The sequence below is a fragment of the Nothoprocta perdicaria genome, unplaced genomic scaffold, assembly GCF_003342845.1.
Source record: "Nothoprocta perdicaria isolate Ctin4 unplaced genomic scaffold, notPer1 scaffold_71, whole genome shotgun sequence".
NCBI classification, from domain to species: domain Eukaryota; kingdom Metazoa; phylum Chordata; class Aves; order Tinamiformes; family Tinamidae; genus Nothoprocta; species Nothoprocta perdicaria.
Genome location: NW_020455988.1, coordinates 696,283 through 717,043, shown reverse-complemented (window position 1 = coordinate 717,043; position 20,761 = coordinate 696,283). Strand labels below are relative to the sequence as shown.

Genomic DNA, 20,761 nt, shown 5'->3' with positions numbered 1-20,761 from the left:
AGCAGCAGCGCGAGGCAGCAGCGGAGGCGCGAGGAGGAGGCCGGCCCTCGCAGCGGCCACGTGCCCGCGCGCACCTTTGCCCGCCGCCATTACGGCGCTCGCGGACTGCAGCACTGGCCCCCTCTGCATCCCCCACGCGTCCCATCCCGTGGGACCTTTCCCATCAGGAACCACAGGGAGCTCTGCTCCGCTGGGGCCTTCCTGCTGGGGCCCCTGCATGGGGAGGACACATGGACCACGCGCAGAGGCCGAGTGGAAGGCCCCAGTGCCCCACAGGGAGGGACAGGTGGCATGTCTGGTTTCCTCTGCGTTTTCTACTCTGTCTCTAGCGCAGTCCCTCTCCTTCTCAAGCTATCAGACATGTTCTTTATTCTTCAAATATATTTTTCAGAGTTCTCTCCATTTAAAATGCAGAGGAAGCGCTTACTCCCACTGGGCCACGTTTGGAAAACAACATTCCTGCTGAGCGGTGCCYGCAAGGTCCCAGAGGCTGGGACAGGCTGCTTTGGGGAGTAAGGTTTAACTCAAAGTATGGAGAAGAATGGGGAGGAGAACAGGGCTAAGGTGAGCGCAACAGCTGGTTTTCAAATGAACTGCCCTTGCTAAGWTGGTCAGCAAAAATAAACGAGCAAGCAAACAAGCAAGCAAAACTAAACAGCAACAAGAAAGAACTGTTTCATGGAAGCAGCACCAGCTTGGCTGGAGGAAAAAAAAATTTTTCAAGTTTACTTTCGGTAGGGCCTGAGGAATCTCTCAGTGAACTTGGTTTACATTCAAAATCAATTTTGTCATGTGGCATCAGCGGTAGCTCTAATTCCGGGAATAAAGGTATTGGTCATGGGATGTTCTCAGTTACAGTAAACAAGGTACGTATCGGAGATAGACCTTTGGTAGAGCACTACACTTGCTTTCAGTCCATATATTTGCTATCACCTTTGTGCCCGTTTTCTTAATGCCAGCTGGTATTTGCTTTTCAGTTCGTAAGTTCTCCCCCCACAGCACTCTTGGGGCTTCAAAATGCCTTTTTGTTTCCAGTATTCTACTACAAAAGAGTACGTTCATAAAGATGAAMATAGTTCTATTGAAATAAATGCTTAAGCAGGTATATGTTAAGCACTTTACTAACCTGGGCTCTGAGAAGAGATCATGCTGAGAATATGCATTAATGCATTACAAACACAGGGCATGCTTGGCACTTAATTCTCATGCTTTTAGGTTGATAAAAGAGAACATAAATAGTTCACCTTAAATGCTACTTACTAATTTTAATGTTATTTGGCAAACAATCCTCTTTCACTAATTCATTTTCTCTTTGAATGCACTTTCAGAACCCATATAAAATTTGAGAGTATTTTAAGATTTTTGACAGGTTGCTCAGCAACATATCAAATTAAGTCATTTTTTAACCTCCCAGAATGGTAGATCTTGAGATAGGATGTAAAAATGAATCACTTTTCATCAATTTTCATACTTAAGAGCATCCTAACTGGAATATACTTGAGCGAGACAGCCCCAAAGCGCTGAAGCCCTTTGGGACGGCGGTGCTGGCGCGTGCCGCCCTGCGCGCGGCGCGGCTCGCGCTCCGCCAGCCTCGCGCCGCCCATCCCTGCGTCCCCTCAGCCATCCCGGCTCCTTGCTCGCACGGAGCCACCTGGTAACGCTCCGTAGGGAAGGTGCTCTCCTATTATTAGTTACTGCCAGGATCCCGATTCTTGTCTTGGCAGCACTTTAGGGAGGGAGATGAACAAAAACGGAGCCACGCTGTTGTCTTCTGTGAAGACAAAGCCACCAACTATGCACTTAAGCTCCTTGCTACCATACACAGACTGCAAGACCTACAAAAGGAATTACAAAAATCCAGCTGAGATGTAATGAAAACAAGAACTAATGACTCTGTATCCTTCTGTGAGAGTCCAGCTCTCAGGTTTGCTGACTCCCTGAGCTGCCAGCGTGGTAYTTCTGACCTCCTGGAGCTGAAAAATGCTTTGGTGTCAATGATGACCTGAATTTCAAAGTGGTTGAAAATCAAACCTGATTTTCAAGCATCCCATTCTGATGGAATATGGAACTGGCAACTCAAGCTAGTTGTGTTTTCTCAGATTTTAACCCCAGGAAATATTTAGCAATGCAAGGCTGACTCTTTCCTGGATGTGCAGGTGAATCAGCACCTGGGGTCTTACGAAACTGAGAAGGAAACTTCTGTGCCGAGCTCCTTCCGAAGGATCCCCAGCGGCCGGGAGCAGGGCATGTGCAGAGCTGCGGCCAGGGCTAACGCGAGGGCCCCTACACCGAAGTGCAGAAAAGCAAGAGGAAAGACTGGAACTGTTTCAGAGAACAAGAAACCTTCAGTGCCTGCATCAGGTGAACCAGCCTACCAAGAAAGAAGAAAAAGGACCCCAAACTAATTTCTCGGCAAAAGGGTTTAAAAGATCATGGTTTCATGGTGGCTTCAAAAAGAAAGATTTCTGTTGAAAAATTTACTTACAAAAATTTTCACTGAGAAGTGATAAACTCATTCTGGAGACAAAGTATTTGAAAACAGAAGGTGCTTCCAAGGAGAAACAAAGCTGCTTTTCTGTGTCAGAAATCCTGCTGTTGCCAGTATTGACATAAAATTCCCTCTTGACCAAGCTCCTGAATTCTCAGCAAGCTCAGTAGGGTGGTGTAGTTGCTTTGTTTATTTATAAGCGTAGCGAGTTTCCTGCTGTAGCTGCTACCACATTTAAGTGATCTTGGCAAGAAAAAAGCATACAGGACACAGTCTAAAGAAGGACCATGTCATTGCTGGCATCAATTTCTTTTTTTTTTTTTTAACTCTGCAGCACATGTTTGCAGCCTCTGCTAAGTGGTGCTATTTCTGAGGCTCGTCAAAAGCAGGTAAAAGGGTCAGATTAGCAGAAACTGGCTCTCGCTGCCCTCGAGACTGAACACCAAAGACCTCTCCTCCTCAGGGCCATCACTCAAGGCCCAGAAACACATTACTTGGAGCTTCCAAAGCTATAGAAAAAGTCACAATTTCCACAGAGCAGAAAATTAAGAGGTTGACTTCTAGAGGGTAGGAAGTGTTTTTCTCGAACAACAGTGAGTCTACAAGCAGAAGAGCTTCTRAATCTATCCACATTGACCTTCAGAGGAAGCAGAAAGGTCTTTCAGGCCGAGGGTATGTAAACTCCGAGTCAGGYGGACGTCAGAGAAGAAAAATGACGAAAGCAAAAACCAGTTCAAGTTGTTGGCTGGGGAGTTTTCAGCGTYCAGAGTCTAGCACAGCCGGCTAAGGGCGGCGCTGAGGCTGGGGGGACCGGTGGCCCCAGGAGGGGTCCCGGGCGCGGAAGCCCAGGAAGCTGATGTCCAGCTCCTGTAGGAGCTCTCCAGCTCACGTTTTAATGTCTATTCCACATTTCCACTCTTTTCCAGCCAAGAGGGCAGTTCTTGTTTGTTTGTTCTGATCTGTGTGGGATCGTGTGTTACTGTAAAAGCTGCTGAAAACTCAAGCTCAACCTTACTGTAAGATTTTGAGTCCTGCACTGCTTCAATCTTCAGCATATTAGTCTGACACCCAGAGGAACATATAACTTAAATTTCTTCTAGYGTCTAGTCTATAAAAGTCTCGTCTATAAAAAAGCTCTTACCAAATACAAGTAYATGTTTTAATGAAATGAAAAGAAACTTCTGCACCTCGGTGTGTTCTTGCTGTAAATGTGAAGCTCTGGTTTTCTAAAGGTAGCCAGATATTTTTCCACCATTCCATGGTCCCCACTAGCAAGTCCAGCAATTTAACAGCTCAGTGTTTGCATGTGTCACATTTGTGTTCCCTCTCCTGTCCACCCTGCTGCCTCTTTTTCCAGTGCACAGTGTTCAGGCAGCGTCCGTGGAACTGCACTATCTCAGTTGCGGGGGGAAGCAGCGACTCCCTTGCAGACCGCACTCATCCGGCAACAGCGCCCAGGCCAGGGGCACAGTGTGGGCTCACCCTGGCAGCGACTAGCTTCGAAAGCATGAAGCCCCATTTTAAGTTTCACTGAGAACCTAAGCAGCTACTGCAGGTCACACATCAGGCATTTCATACGACGGTGGGAAATGTCGCTTAGCAAGGAGTGAACACGCTCACTTCAGTCTGAACATTTTCAGCCCATGCAGACAGCACTTGCTCCTATAGCCGCCTATAGCCCTGCTGGCTGTTGATGGGAACGTTGCTTAGGATTTTGGGAGGAGATAAACATCAAAAATAAAAGCAAGCCCACACCGTGAATTTCAGCAACAGACCCATCTGAGGTAACATGATTTTCAAAACCATCCAAGTGACCTTCCGCAAAGGACAGCTTGGAAATCAGGCTACCTTTCCCCAGATCTGGAACTGAACTAYAGCTGCTTTACATGTCAGCTTCTGTTTCCAGTGGCTGTGTTTTATTGAAGGTGTAACTACACTGTGCAGTATGGGACCCAGCTGCAACAAATCACTTTACAAGCTGAGCCACAAAAGAGATGTCACTTAGGAACTAACTCAACAGTTTCTGAAATTCAGCTGTTTCTGGAATGAAAGATGGCAATTGCTCCAGGATCYTGACAGTGCAACGAAACTGTGTTAGACTGCAAGAAGCATAGCACCAAATGGAAGCGGAAGGAAATTATAAATATTCACCACGTTAAAACTCGTTCTCAAATGTATCCAGAATTTGCAAGTTTTGTCCACATTAAGATGTTTTATTTTTTTAAGGAAACTATAAAGTATTAAAGTCAAGCCAGCAGAATCCGAAGTTTTACTGCTAGCGTGTCCTGGCTGGGTGAGACAACTTATAAAAATAAATTTCCCTTGCTGGAGTTTTAGAGAGAACCAGTGTGAAAGATCTCTTTTGGAGTTTAAAAAAAAAAAAAAAAAAGAAGAAAAGAAAACAAACAAGCTTCGCTGCTCCTGCTTATTTTACCCTGTAGAAATCCAGCTCCAACTATTTCTGTCCTGTGAAAACTCAGCCGCCATTCAGTTGCACAGTCAGCAAACCTGCTTGAGGTGCTTGTGAACTAATATAATCAGTAATTATTTTACTGATATATATAAYCAACTGATATGAATAACCAACCCCCGGATTCTGATCTCTGCAGGAGGCTAATTTCCCCATCATCGAAGTAGTTACTCCGGGTTTGCCTCACTGTAMTGGAAATCAGTCTTCACTAAATATTCTATATTATCCATCTATGTAAATGTAATACTTACTAGTAAGTGAGAGCAAGCCTGACATCTTAATGGGATTATTTCAGTTTTTAGCTTGCCTGGTTAATTCGTTGCAATGCTACTATGTGCATTCTCTCATTTCCCCACTTTACACTTTGCTATTCAAGAGCGCTCTGTGTTTCTCTCCTGCTCAAACGCTGTGACCTGGCAAAGTCAGAGAGGACCAKCTCTGCGGTTCAACCCTTAGTGACAGAGCTACAGAAAGGCCTTTCTGRGTGAGCCTCTGGTCCTATTAGCACAGCTGCCAGCTGGGGCTGGARAAGGCCAAACCCTTCTGCAGACCACGGTCAAAGGCTCTCGGTGCAGAGAAGTGCCTACCTGAAGACAGCAAGGCTCAGGGACCACAGCACTAATGGTTTCCTCAGTTCAAATTTTGCTCGTTTGTTCATTAGGTGCCGCCCACCAAATATGAAGGCAGCATACAGAGCTGAAAACAGGAACGATTTCTTCCTGCAAAACAAAAACAAGAAACAGCTGTCAAATATTTAATTTGTATTTGTTACATAGTCACATCTGTGCATAACTTTGAAACGCTTGTGAGTCTTCTTGAAAGGAAACTCTTCCGAAGACCCTCCTGCAGCCCAGCAGAGATTATCGTTATTGTATCAATCTGCATCCCTGCGCATAGGTTTTGCTCCAGGAACTCCTACTGCAGCAAAACTGACCTTGAGAAAGCTTTTGCTGAAAAGGAGCAGCAAAATGTTGCTTCCCTTCTTTCCCAGCTGCCCTKCTGTGAAGAACAGAAGTGCTGCAAAGCCCACGTGGGTGCTCTGCCCAGGCACACTTCTGGAAGCAAAGCGTGCCTGATGCTTGCACCAGCCATTCGGGCTTTGTGGCTCATTCACCATTTCTTATCGCCTATCGTTTCCCGCGGGCTCCTTGCTAACTGGCAGTCTTGTTTTCCGTTGCAGCCTCCTCAGCCCTGCCACGCAGCAGCGTGCTGGGACTGCTGGGGCGGCAGGCGGGAGCTGGCAAGGCCCCGCTCCGCTCCGCTCCGCTCTGCGCCGGCCGGGCCGCGGTGCCAGCGCCGCCCGCGCTGCACGGGGCGCCCGGCGGGTGTGCGCAGGGCCGAGCTCTGCTCTGCCCTGCTCTGCTCTGACTGCCCTGCTCGGCTCGTGGCCTCGCTGCCGCTGCGCCGCCCTGCCAGCCCCGCGCTGAGAGCCGCCTGGCAGCACCTGGGCTGGGCAGCRACTCCCCTGCTCATTGGGATTCACTGTAAAGCAACCGGACGGGTCGAAAATAGATTCAGTCTGGGATCCCTTCCCACACATCATAATATTGCACTGGATAATATTTAATGATGCACAACATTAATGGTGGCCCAGCTGGGTGGRAATATATTTAGGAACACGTTTTTCTCTACACAAGCTATTTTTACCTATACCAGCGTTAGTGGAGTACCTAAAAAAAGCAGGAGAAGTGTTTTTGTTCCTTTATTAGCACAAAGAAAGCATGTGCAGCCTTCAGTGGAGATAACTGGCTTCTGCAGAAGGGTGTAGAAGGAGGAAGGCTGAGTGGCAGCATCAGCCCAAAAGACGAGCGCAAACATAGGTGCTGTCACCGTGGTGGCCACACTCAATGCTTGTTATGGATTGCAAACCACAAAGATTTAGACATAACCAAGCTTCAGTTCCAGGTCAAAAAGAAAAAAAAAAAAAACAAGAAAAGACCACTTAGAATCAGTTTGGGGTCTGCACAATTTGGCTCCCTTCTTCCTGGACAAGACAGCCCATGTATTTACGCTCGGTGCCAGGTCACTTTGGCACTGATCCCTGAAACTACCCTTTTGAGATGAGCCAGCCTGCGGAGGGTAATTCCCGTGGGAGGTCAGTCCTACACCGACTATCCCCCGCTGCCCTGCGCTGCCCGCACACCTCACTGCGCGCCGCGTGGCAGTGAGGCATCGCTCAGCGTCGCTCAGCGTCGCGCTCCTCAGCACAGGTGGTTTTCCAGGCGCTGGTGCGAGCTTCCGCGCAGCACCGCAACAGCGCCAGCCTTGAGGGCGCCTAGAGGGCCACCTCTGCTCGAGACGCTGTGACACCCTGGGGTGGCTTTCGTTACCCGAGGCGAGCGCCTTCGAGTTTTCCTCTCTCTTTGCAGCATCCTCATGGTTAAAAGCGCTGGGCAGTCCAGATGACATAACGGGGCAGCAGAGGTTTGTGCTCTGCAGAGGGCATGTTTAGGTGCATTGGGCTGCTGCCAACCCGCTTCCCAGCAGTGAATTTGCGATGGCGTTTCTGAAGGTTCACGGGCACAGTGAGGTTCCCCGTGCCCGGCATTACAGAGCGCTGGCTGCTGGGCAGCCCTCGCTCACCCCYGCCAAGGTTTCAGCCAAAGCAGCCTACCAGGGAGCAGCTCCAACGGGAAAGTGTTGGAGCAGTCCTACAGCTTCATTACAGCTTTTCATTACTGCTCTTTGAAACCAAATACAACACAACAACAACAAAATAAGGTATATTGAAACTAGAAAGTCCTCCCGAGTACCTCAGTCGCGACGGCTCACGTGCCATCCCTCCAGTGCTAACACATTCCTATGGTTGTCTTCCATTCTGTTCTGCAGGGTAGCACAGTAGGCCTGAAGACAAGGCTGCCAAATCCTCCACATCTTTCTGGCATTCCTGTCTCTCACAGTTGTCTTCCACCCTCCTACATTTTCAGGCTTCAGCCCCTAAGTGCTGTCTCTAGTGAACACCACTCTGCTGTGCCCCACACGGCCCCTGGCTCGTGCGCCCCGACGGGGAGGCAGGGTCGGCTGCAGGTCCCGGCAGAACTGCCCAGCCGGGGGGCAGCACCTTGTTTCCCGTTCAACACACGCACCATGAGAAGTTTCTCTTCCATCCACAACAGGGTCTCGTATATAGGAGAAACACGGCATTTATCTTGCCTAAAGTTCTGCTGGAACCTCATGAGGCCCTTGAAAGCAGATAGCCTTCTAATTTTGGTCTCTCTCTTATGGAAACCCTACTGCAGGAATAGGTGGTGTTATCATCACCTGGGGCACAGTCCATGGTGTTTGATCCTCCCTTTGAACGGTGTAAAACCAAGATGGGTGTTTTGTCTATCCAAGGTCTGATGGACGAAGGGTTGGGCAGTGCTGTGAATTTTAGAAGGATGTTTAAAAGCAACAGGGAAAAAAAAAAGAAAAAAAAAGTGAAAGAATCGAGAGTTGAGGACAGCAAGAAATTGGAGAGGAAAGGACGAGAAAACAAAGCTTCTTTTTGTCCACAGGTGGCAAGTCTTACCATGTGGGCACCCGGAGGCAGCAAAAGGGCAGCACAAATGGACAAGGAATTAATGAAAGGGAGCAAGTGGTAAACAGAGAGCAGGAGGACTCGTCTGCCCTCCCAGGAACACGTAATTCATAAAACACTGAGTGCTGAAGCTCCCGGGGCGTCCCAGAGCCCCGGAGCCGAGGCGGGGATGGAGCGCGGGGCGAGCGGCGCAGGCCCCACGGGCGCCGAGGGGCCGCGCAGGGCCCGGCACCGCCGAGGCACCCGGCAYCAGCCCACAGGCGCCGGCGCCCTTCCTTCCCCCGCAAACAGCAGCCTCACTCAGCAGTGCAGAGCTCTCTGGTGCTAATGACTAAACTTACCGAGACGTAGGTGAGTAATGTAGGGTTCCGCACTTCCTTAGGAATTTCTCTAATTGCTAAGGGAAGACCTTACGCAAACTCGCAAAGGAAAAACTTTGCACAGATCTTGTAACTACCCCATTGCATGCAGTGAGCAAACCTTTCTCTGTCTTCCCAGACACGACAAAAGCCCTGAGGAGAGGCCCAGTATGTGYGTATCACAGATTCTCACATGAGAACACGACCTCTCCTGCTGGATGTGATCGGCATTTTTGTAGTTGTTTCCTGTTGAGCGTCGCAGCCTCACTCACAGCAAAGAGGGACATGTGAGCAAGGAAGCGGCGACGTGATGCACGCGCTCCCATGCCCTCCTGCATCCCTGGACATTTCTGTTTAAAGAAGCAGCAGGAGCAGCAGGAGCGCCCCGCACACGACRGGCACGCACCGGCACGAGCGTTCGCCTAAGGGGCTCCGGGGCACGAGAGAGGGCAGGGGCGCCGCGCAGGGCCCGCTCAGACGTGCGGCGTCCCTGYGAGGGGCACTGAGGGCACGGAGGGCAGGGCCAGGGCAGCGCTGCCGGCCCCTCGGCGCCTCCGAGCCGGGCCTGCTTGGCCGCGCTGCTGCGGCTGCCGGCAGCGCTCCGCTCGGGGCTCCGGCGCCTCCACGGGGCTCAGCGGCACGAGGGCGCCCGGGCTGCGCCAGCGGAACGACAGAGCACAGCCACCAGGGCAGGGCAGCGGAAACGCTCCGGGCAAGACGTCCTGCAGCTCCCTCATGGCCGCATTGCTTTCTCTTACACGTGCTTAGCAGCAGTCCATCGCGGTCCTGCTTGTGGAATGTGTTACAGAATATTAGCCATAAATTAAAATGTATGCAGCCAACAAGGAAAGCAACAGCACCATATTTWTTTTCCTGCTTTCTATTTTTAATGTGAAAAAAAATGGGAAAAAGTGAAGTTAAAATTCAGGAACTGTTTCTTTTAGATAGAAGAAGAAAATACAATTCTGAAGCATAAGTAGTCATTGTTCTTTATAATGTCATATATGTTTAATGGAACAAGCCATAAACCCTATAAGCAACAATCCCAGTGTTAAGCATGGCAGCAAATGACCCCTCACACAGCAGCAGGTCAGAAAGCAAAGCTGCAACCTCTCCAAAACCTTGGTTTTGTAACCAGCGTGCCAAAACCTTGTCACACCTTTAGGCCAATCGGCTCCATCTCTGGCGCTGCCTCAGATTCTCTCCACGTATAAATCAGGATTAATTTAAAGCCAACACCCGGTGGTGTCGGTAGGTGACGGGTGCTGGCAGTGACGAAGCCATCGCTGCCCTTCCCCACGCCCGGCACAGCCGGCAGCAGAGGGGACAGCCTGGCGGGCCCMATTCCTGCGGGAGCGCCCTGGTGCCCGCACACTTCTCCGGCCCACACCACAGCCCACGTCAGAGCCTGCTCTGGAGCCCGCATTGGAGCTTGTGCCAGAGCCCACATCAGAGCCCACACCAGAGCCCACACTGGAGCCTGCGCCAGAGCCTGCAGCGGAGTCTGCTCCGGAGCCCATGCCGGAGCCTGCACTGGAGCCTGYGCCAGAGCCCATGCCAGAGCCTGCRTCGGAGCCTGCATCAGCACCTGCTCAAGAGCCCGGAGCCTGCCCTAAAGCCTTCACCGGGGCCCGCACTGGAGCGCGTGCCGGAGCCGGGGCTGCCCCGCTGCGTGGCTGCCAGCGGTAACTGCCGTTCCGCCGCTGCCAACGGGCCTCCCAAGCAACAGCCGGTTCGGCGCTAACTGGCAGGAGCTTCCTGACAAACRGGGACCAGCACTGGCCCTGTCAAAAGCCTTCAGACGAGCAGCAGTCGCAGGAATCTCCTCTCTGCTGGGAGTCTCTGTTAAATGCAACACTTCTGAGAGCAACCTAACTCCTGCACAAAGATTTGCGGTGACGGAAGCAGGGTGACCGGCTGCAGCCACCGCGGGTTCCGCCGGCTTCCCGGCCTTCCTGGCAGCCGCTGCAGGGGTGGCAGCGAGCAGGACACCTCATGTAGGTCACGCACACTGCCGCTCTCCTGAAGGCTACGCTGCTCACTTTTCATTTGTGCAGTGGGAACGTAAAGCTGTGGCCTCTGCAGGAAGGGCCCAGAGCGAGCAAAGGAGCAGGGCTGCATCCCCGGCAGGTACAGCCGTTCCGCCGGCAGCCCAGCCTCGCCTGCAGCCACGGGGCTGAGGAACCTGCAGGCAGAGGCGCGCTCGTGCAGACACAGAACGAACACAGATCTTCATATTGCCCTGTTCGTTTCTATCTGATCAAATTAATCAATGGTTACGACAGTTAATGATAAGTTTCCATTTAAAGCAGTACCTCAATGTAAGACCTTCAGGTCTAGGTAGATCCCTGAAGCAATTCACACATGTTAGGTACATAAACAAGCTCTGGAAATAGCTATTTATTTACTTAACAGCACACAACAACACATCAGTAAGAATATTCTGATAAAACTACTGTTGCTACGACTTGCACCGCAGTGCATTTGTCAGTTCTCTCCACCATTGCAAACGCAACTTGTAAACAGTCTTAGTAATAATGTCTGTTGGATCTCCAAAGGTATTTAAATTGCAAAAAAACAGTCACTCAAAATGACACATGGAAAATGCAGGGACTGCAAGCAAGCATCAGCTTGCTGCCTTGTTGGTTTTCGTTCTGTCCTAAAAGACATCCTCTGCAGCAGACACTGCTCCCTTCCAGCCTTCTGCAAGGCTACCTCGCAAAACAATGTTGTTACAACTGTCAGTGGATTGCAAAGCACAAACAAACAAAAACGCTTTGATTTTCCTGAGAGGGTTCCCAGCCAGAAAGGCCTGCAAGGTTCTGTGAAGCAGAGGGTAACCTTAGAAACAGGGCCAGGCCCAAGTCAGGCACAAATAGGCCCTTCTTTGTAAGCCGAGTGCCTACCTTTCGGCAAGGATCGCCCCGTAACCCCTTCGGCGCTGGGCAGCTGCCCTTGGGGAAAGCAGGCTGAGAGTGCGGCGCATGCAAGAGGCGCGCGCAGTGCCCGTGCCCGTGCCCGCGCCCGCGCCCCCGTCACGCCGCCCGCGGCCCCTGCGGCCRCCCAAGGGAAGGCAGCAGCTCCCTGCCCCCAGGGAAAGGGAAAGGACTTTCTGGGGAGAGGAGCCAAGGAAGGAGTGTTTTCTGGCCTCCCTTGGCGAAGAAAGAACAGGTCACCGACAGAATGGCCATCTGGCTGCCCGGTGCCACAGGGTGAAGGCCGGCTCGACGCATCCAAGGGGAYGCCGTGCCGCTCCATGCGGCTCCATGCTGGAGCCGCCCCAGTTACCAGCTGGCACCTTCAGGGACCAGGGCTGCGCGAGTGACTTTGGGCCCCACACTGACATGGCAACAGGTTTCTACTGTTATCAATCACTCGCGGCCCCTACGTCACTCAGCACGGTCTGCAGCTTCCCCATCAAATCCAMAATCTCTGCTTGTAATCAGTAACATCAGGACCTTTGGGCTGTGCTGTTTCAAAGACAAGGAAGGAGGCAAACTGATCTGAATCCAGTTCAACTTAATTGAGAACAAAAAGAGAAATGAATGAAAAAAAAAGAATAAGAAAGCAAGAACCATAAAAAATACTGGGAATGGAAAAGCAGTTGAAGATGCTGATTTTCTAATTACTGACAGTTTTCAGGACCTGATTTGGACAAAATGTAAGCACTGCAATGCCATTCTGAAAATCTGTAGTGCAAGTGAGGGTGGGACAGGAGCGTGGCCAGCACTTCTATGGTCCCCAGCGTCCATTCCCGAATATCCCTGCTGACAGGCTGCTCTCCAGGCATTCCCTGCAGGAGCCCTGTGAAGCGTCTGGAGCAGCCTGTGGGTAGGGGCACAAGAGCACGAGCGGCCAGGTACCCGGCACTGAAGTGGCCTGTCTGCATCCCACCAGTGGGCTGCCGGGACAGCTCGCTGTGCCTTCCCACTGCTGTCGAGAACTCCGGGCTTGGAGCAGCCCCCTCTCAACGGAAGCGACGGGATCTACCCGTTTCCTCTGATCAAACAGCTCAGGTTTCCCTGYCTCCTGCCTGTCGCGAGGGCTCTGCTGACTGCTCGGTGCCCTGAGTCGCAGGCTCGTCTAAGGAGATGGCACGCTAACCAGATTAGCTCTGCTTCACTTTCACAGCACAGACAGCCCAGTTCACTGAAGGATTAGCAAGCAGAACATCCACGTGTCACACATGGAGATGGCTGCATCTTGGCTCTGCTAACTCGTGGTCACCGAGGACCTGCTACAACATGGGGGAGGCCAAGAGGCAGGCRAGGCCAAAGCAGCACGGCCAGGAGCTGCCAGCGGCCCTGCGCAGCAGGACAGCAACAGTCATAACATGGGGAACAGGCATCAACGTATGCTATATATGTAACATATATGCGACATATTACAGGCATCACCAGSCCACGGCGGGTGCCAGCAAGCACTAAGTGCACCCTGGCAATCGCCTCCCTGCTTGGGAAAGGCAAACKCCATCTCCCCCATTGGTGACCACCAGCACAGCTGCCCGCTTGCCACACAGCTAACTGTGTGCCCACAGGAGAAGCTGCAACAGAGCTTTATTCAACAAGTTTTTCCACTTTCTGGATACCCTGGAGCAAAAGGCATTTTGYTAATGTCTACTGATTTCCCTTTTTTGCCATTAATGACAGTTTGCTTTGGGAGTCATGAGTTTAAGAGCTGTCTGCCTTGCTGGGTAATGAGGATCAGAGAATTTCACAGAGAATGACCCGGTGTTTTTTTCAGAATTTCACCACATCTTCCAGAAGGCAGGCCTGAACTCCAAACACCAACAGGTAAAGTTCACTCCTGTTTTCAGAACTCATGGCAGGGATTCGCCTCTCTGCCCATCACCAATTACTTTATTTTAATTTGTCTAGGTCACCGACACCGAGATGGACTGACTATAGAAACGCTTTGGAGCCCCAGACCTGTGCCAACAAGTTACAGACTGCAGCGAGTGTCCCTGCACCTCGTGGGCCCTGCAACGGCAGCGCCGSGTCACAGCCAAAGTGCCCGTGCCGGGAGCCAGCAGGATGGGCGCTGGGCACCGCACGGCACCCACAGCCAGCGCGACAGCCGCTGGGCGCTGCACCACGCGACACACGGCGACAGCCCTCGCTTAGCGGCATGCTGTCGTTTGCATGGTGTGTCCAGGGGCAAAAGGCAGGGCTCTGCATCCCCCCCGAGCTGTCAGGGCTGGGCTGAAAATACACAGAAAAAATGTAGAAAAAAAAATGAAAAAGAAATGTGGAAAAATCTCAAGGAAACTCAATTCAGGTCATGGCTTGGAGTCAGGTCAACCAGTCACAGAATAAAGGCAGGTCCTTTCTTTCTTTCCCATCTTCAATGCCAGGCTTGTTTAATGACAGCCTCATTGGCAAATTTTCTTCTATAATTAACAAATGAGAAGGAAACCTACTGCTCTGCATTTAAAAAAAATACCRCAGGTGCCTTAGGCAGCCCTGCCCACGAGTGGGAAGGGGATTCAGAGGCTGCTGCCTCTGCTTCAGCAAAGTGCTGCTCTGCAGCCTCGGTTGGATTTGGCAGTGAGAGGGAGGGGGGAAACCAGTGAGTGCCTCAGATGACCACAGACTTTTGTACTTACATTAAATATTAAACACAAACAAAATAACAGTGAGGATGAGCCGACAGCCAACAGAGCGGGACAAATCCAGCACAACAAGCACAGCTGACAGCCAACTGCACAAGGTTTGGAAGAGCATCCTGAACTTCAGGATGTGCTTTAAGCATATGCTTTAAATATAAAACCCCTCTCAATGCTTTCCATGGGCTCCTGCAAGCCTTCTCTGCCACAGTTCTATCAAAACTCCAGCAGACTGAGTTTGCTTTGAGCGCGTGTGCCRGGGGAAGCTGAAGGAGGCAATATAGGCTCTGCCTTCCTGCACCACAACAAACTGGTAGACACCAACCACGAATTTGCTTAGGCAGCGAGATGATTCCCTAGCATTAGGACACCCAAACTGTGGGGCAGACTGCTTTCTGAGCGCAGAACCAGTTTACCTGCTTCTAGGAGTGGCCTCAGCAAGTTTACCCAAAAAACAGCCAGGCAGAACAGCAGGTGCCATCCCGGCACGCGCAGCCCCTCGCACGCAGGATGGCTCCTGCTGCCGGCAGCCCGGCCGCCTCCGGCCCAGCGCGGGCCGGAACGGCTGCCTCCAGCACTCTGCTCTGTAGCCCCAAAGGGTTCGGCTGCACTCATRAATACTGGTACTTTGACCTCAAGTAAATCAATTAAAATCACATTCCTTCGGGGCTGACTCACAAAAGCGCTGCATTCTTTCTACGTAGATGCTTTTCTCTCCCCACGTTTGTTTGCCTCCCTTTGTGGCAGAATTAAATATTCCAGTTCACCTGAGAGCGGCTGCCACGCAGCTCCCCAAGCTGAGCACAGGTTTGCTCAGCACTTCAGGTAAGTTTAATCTCCCTAATGGTTTAAAGGGCTCCATTTGAGAAGGAAACATTTCAAAGTGAAAATGCTCCATGCAAAGCCTCCCTGAGATGTACCCGTGTTTGGATTTCTCTATTTCCCCTTTTGCTGAACAGCTCTGCTGCCTCTGTGCACTGGTCCAGCTGGCAGCACTGCACTCACAGGAGAGGCAATGTATCTGCCAGCCCTTTGCCAGCAATCTCTGCTTGAACACCCCTGTTAAATGTGTCCTGGGGAAGTACAGCAGGCCTCTGTCTGGCTTGGTTTGCATCAGGGGCATCGCTTACATGTTGCCATAGGATAAGAACTGAGTAAAGTTGTCAGGATTTAGCCTGAGCGTGTGGAGAGGAGAGGGAAGTGGMGCCTGGCTATGGTGAAGAGCAGCCGGTATCGGAGCTGAACGTGCTTCCAGCCAGGGCGTTGAGCAGCTGGTGCTTGGTGCCCTCCCCGGGCAGCCTTTGGTAGCCTCAGCCAGCTCCCAGGGGAGCTCACAGAGGACAAGGCGGCACCGGCAGCCTCTATCGCCCGTGCAGAGGCTGCTGAAAGGGGCGGGTGGGAGCTACCCAAACCACCCGCTCCGCGCCGGGTCGGCCGGGGTCACGGCTGCGCTGCGCAGAGCAACCTGCATGGACAACCCGCCGGCCAAGCCAGCGCCTCTCCGGGTTGCAAATTCATGCTTGGAATGTCTGTGCTCCTCTGCATCATTCTTCATTTGTGACCATCAACACAGCGAGAAAACATTGCAGCAATAGAGGATAGGGCAGCTCCTCGGCAGGGACCCGTGTTCAGCGCCTAAGGCAGGCAGAAAGCATCCACTTGTACAGCTGGGAAACAGAGCCCTGCAATCCCGAGCCAAACTCCAGTGTTCTGCAGGTAAAGCTACTCTGCTGCCTATTTAGCACCAAACATATTTGCATCCTGTCCTCTTGATCTGCACAGGCCTAGTGGGAAATAACAGAGTGAGAAGGCAGAAACACTGCCAAAACACAAGGGTGAAGCAGCCGARCAGCCCGGAGGTTGCACCTGCTGCTGCCAGGGACGCACTCAGGTCTGCTCTGGGGCTTGGAGGCCAGATGGAAAATTGCCTACCACTCGGAGCGCTTTGGGAAAGCTGCAGGCGACCTGCTGTACGCTGAGCTCCTCAGTCTCCACTCCCATGCTGGGCGAGGAAAGCTCCCAAGCTCTGCGAGGACTCAGTGCACTGCTGGCCTCCCTGCAGCCCTGCCCAGTGCGGCCTCCTTGCCGGGCAGCCTGTCTCTAGGGCACGATCAGGAGCCCTCCTGGGCTCTCCTCGCTCGCGGTGATCTCTCTGAGGAGGGGCCGGCTGCACTGCCAGTCTCTCCCGCTGCCCGACGGTGCCAGCGTGGCTGCTCCTGCCCTGCTCTTTGCTRCTGCCTGACTCCGTCTGCGCCCCGGCCGCTCCCTGCATGGGCGTGTTGCTTATATCTATATTGCTTGCTAAGGGGAAAAGAAACACTGCAAAATGTTATCTCATCTATGAAGGCATATGGCCCACATTCCCAGGGTGAGCTTACACAAAGGTGCCTGGGGAGGGGAACTCCGCAGCTGCCYGTGCCTTTGTGCCTTGGTCAAGCCAAGGCGCCCGCCGAGGTCCCTGTGGGGCTCCGCTGGGTGCCGGAGCAGCCGGCCACTCGGCCAGCTCCGGCACAGGCCGCTCCGCACGGAGCAACTGCTGCCATTACATCCTCTGGGGCACAGGGCTCTCCCGCCAGCRCCCGCAGGGCAGAGACAAAATGAAACTTCTTACGCACCAGGTGAGGAGCCGTCATCCGGTTTGTAACTGCCTCCCACAAACACCGTGTGTGCAGCCGGCACGTAGCCCTTGGGAAGCTCACTGCAGGCCACACGAGCGTCTCCATTCAGCAACATGCCACATGCAAGGCAAATACACAGAGATCCTGCCGCCTGCCTCGCCCTCCTGCGCTGCTAGTGCTCCGAGACGTGGCCTCTTGCGGGGCGTCTGCAGCACACCCGTGTTTGCCACGGCTTGTTAGCAGCACTGAGATAGGAAACAAGGGTGCCAAGGCTGACATCTCTTTTCCCCCTGCCTTCTCATTCCAGTGCTGAACGCCGCAGCTTTATGAGGCACACAGAGACATTTTAATATGGACAAATTTATAGTCTTTAAGCAAGAAGTTACTTCTACCGTGTACTCTTAGCAGTGGGCTCTTTGCAAATGCAYCTCTCTTGAGGCCAGAATTACTTTGAAACTGGTTCATCTGCCTTCAGTGCACATGTAACCTTGTTACTGCTCACACTCTTTCATGCTTTTATTTGTCTCCAGAACACTTGAAGGATGGAGGTACAGCAGTAGGGCCGGCCACATTCCCTTCCTTCCTGCTCGCTCCCTAGTGTGGAGGTGTGTAAGTGGAAAGGCGGAGAGGGGCTTCACRACATCCTCCCCTCTGCGCCCTGCTCCCTGCTCCCACCTCAGGAGCAGATAAGCACAGTCTGCAGGGCACGCAGTCACTCAGARGGTGCAGGATTAGGCACACGGTGCTCCGGGACCATCCTGAGCAGCTTGGGGCTTTGCAAACAGCTGCACAGCGCCTCGCCACCACTTCCAGCCGCACGGGCTCCGGGGGCTYGTGCGGGCACTCGCCGCGCTCCCTGCGCACGCCGGTGGGACGGGCCGCCTCAGCAGCGCCCGGCCCGCAGGCCCCTCATTGCGCTCTCCTTCCGCGGGGCAGCAGAGGCCCYGGCGCTGCACCCCACATGCAGGACGCACCTACAGTCTCCCTTTTCACACCCCTTCGTGATCGGCACCGAATTTCTCTCATTTAGAGCCCGAACAGCGTTTCCTAGCAYGGCCTGAATTAATTCAAAGGCACAGAAGTCAGCTGCCTTCGCTACCGACAGACTCAATGTAATTAGTTTCATGACTATTAATGAAGTAACTCATTTGAACCTTTGCCACTGAAATGATAATGAGCAAGAGCGGCTAGTGGTGCAGTAACGGGACCTAGATCCTCCTTCCCGCCCAGTTTGCCAGTTCAGCTCCGGCCCATTTCCACCGTGACCAAAGGTCAGAGCCGCCCGGGGCCGGGCGCTAATCTGGGCGAGAGCCGTGGGCGCTGCTAAGCCCTGGCTGCGGAGGCAGCGGCCGCCCGGGCGGCGCCGCGGGAGGCACCAGGGCACCGCGGCGCCGCCCCTCGCTGCTCCGCACGCTGCCCGGGAGGCTGGAAGGGGACCCCGAGGAGGCTGGAAGGGGAGTCACTCCCGCTCAAAGGCCTGGCGCAATTCTTGCAGGATGCAATTGACCTGGCTGACTCACCGCTCCTGGTTGTTGCTTTGAGCACATTTCTAAGAGAACTGGAAAAACAAACAAACACGAAAGCCATGAAAGATCACACTTGATGTTTCTAGGCTTTATAGCAAGTTGCTAATTAGGTTCAGAAAAACATTTAAGAAGTGAACTGTGCTATTCCTCAGGTTCTAGTATATTGGCAACTATAGCCACTCTGGCAAAGCAAAAGGTGACCTGTGGCCTTCAGAAGTGACCAACACAAAAAATGTCTCTCCTCTATTTGGATACCAATGCAAGACAGCCCCATGTATAAACATGTCTCAAGATTAATAAATGTGCTGGTGCAAACCTTGAGAGTCACTGCTACCTCTTCACAAACAGTAATCTGTGACATGAAATAAAATCACATGCTCATTCCCGTATGTGGGAATTGGGACCGACTAAGTTTTCATGGGAGACGCTGGGGACAGGCAGAGCCTAACTGTTCCCCAGCGCTTCAGCGGCCGCGCTCAGCGTGGCCACCCTGCTCCCGTGCCGCCCACGGCCCCGACCGAGGCGACACGTGCCGCTATCAGCGCGGTGCCGCCGGCACCACCACCTCCTTAGGGCTCCTGAGCGGCTGCTCGGGCGCTCACTTGGAACACGGGCACATTAGGAATCCCAAACAAGGGCCCTCCCGCAGCAGCCCTTTTTTCAGTGGGATGGAGAATATCGTCGGTTCAGGGACTGGAGCTGACATGTGAGGCTGCCGCCCACCTTAGCTCGACCCTCCTTCCCGCGGGCCCCTGGGGAAAGGCGCGCGGCTTTCACATGGGCTACGCTGCCTTCTGACAGGCACCAATCCTCACGGCTCTTCCGGGCTATGAAAGAAAGGGAAAGTTGCTCGGTGGATTTTGCAAGCCAGAATCTTACTAGGAGCCCGATAGGGAGGTATTAAAACCATTAGTCTCTTTGGAAACCTCAAACCAACAGTAGATAAGTGAGACTTGGTGTCTCTGTGCAAGTTTGAGGCGAAACTCTCACATCGCATCCTGCAGCCCTACCTCCACATCTAACTTGTTTCAAAACCAGCCCTTTGCCCGCTTTGCCCCCCTTCCCAGCCCTCACACTGAAGCACAAACCGTGTGCACAAGACCTGAGCACTCCGTTTGTTGACGACACAGGGGCGGCTGCAGCGGCAGCACAAACCCAGGCGGGTGTCCCGGGGCTCCGGGCGCTGCCCTGCGGGGAGGCTCGTGCAGAGGCTGCACCTTTCCCCCCAGAGCCGCTCACCTCTGTCCGCGTGAGCGGCTCCCGCGGCCTCAGGGAGCCCCTCGTCGCCCTGCACCTGCAGCGCGCTCGCTTCGCCCAACCCTCCACGTTCAGAGAGGCTCCAACCAAACAGCCTCCAGCTCAGCGCCATGGGCTGCTGCCGGGCGAGCCCTTTCCCTGGGCAGCCGCACTGCCGGGAAGCGCCGTCACTTCGAGAACAACCGCTCTTGGGTTACCTGGCTAGGGCCTTGACAATTCAACCAACCAGACTGCGCGGCAACTTCCTACACACACAGGTGGCAGCAAGCAAAGAGGACAGGAAGACTCAGCAAAACTGARCCTGCCGTAATCCAGAGACCTGATCTTTTATTAGCACTGCTTGAATATTATGCTTTAGTTCTTTAGAAATGGAACAGTATTTGTACTTTTCTCAAAGAGCAACATGGCATTCTTTTCATATTGACAGACTTTTTTTGCTGTTAGAGTGTTTGGATTTGTTTTTTTATTTGTGGTTCTTCTAAATCAAGCTCCCTTGCACTTCAYGGCGACGTTCCTGAAATAACTTTGAAGAAGAAATAATGAGCCTCTCCTTACTTTACAGGTTCTCTAATACAATGTAAGCAGCTTTGCAAGGCTTAGCTGGTCTCTGCTGACCTAACTGCATATTTTACTCCTATAACAAACTAAAATAAGCAGCCTGCTTCCAAAATGACTAATTAACATASTGGCTTGTTATTTTCTTATTAAAAGAAAATCACACAGCCTTTCAGAAAGYTAAAATCCTTCATATCAAGTAGCTGTGGATGAGATTGCTGGAAACCTCTCATGTTGAGAGGGACAGATTTCATTTAACACACAAATCAATGCCGCACTAAGGTTGCTGCATTTCTCTCTCTCTCTCTCAAAGGTTTTCCAGCAATTCCCATTTCTCCTCTTTGCGCAGCTTCCCTCTCCCCG

The 20,761-nt window shown here is 52.5% G+C and overlaps 1 protein-coding gene across 1 annotated transcript in view; it reads right to left on the bottom strand.

The window, feature by feature from the left end:
* Positions 1–20,761, bottom strand: part of ELOVL6 (ELOVL fatty acid elongase 6) — a 58,591-nt gene that overhangs the window by 15,031 nt on the left and 22,799 nt on the right. Inside the window, exon 2 of the mRNA XM_026050847.1 lies at positions 5,546–5,677. Coding sequence (XP_025906632.1) covers positions 5,546–5,677 — 132 coding nt within the window. The remainder of the gene's footprint in view (positions 1–5,545; positions 5,678–20,761) is intronic.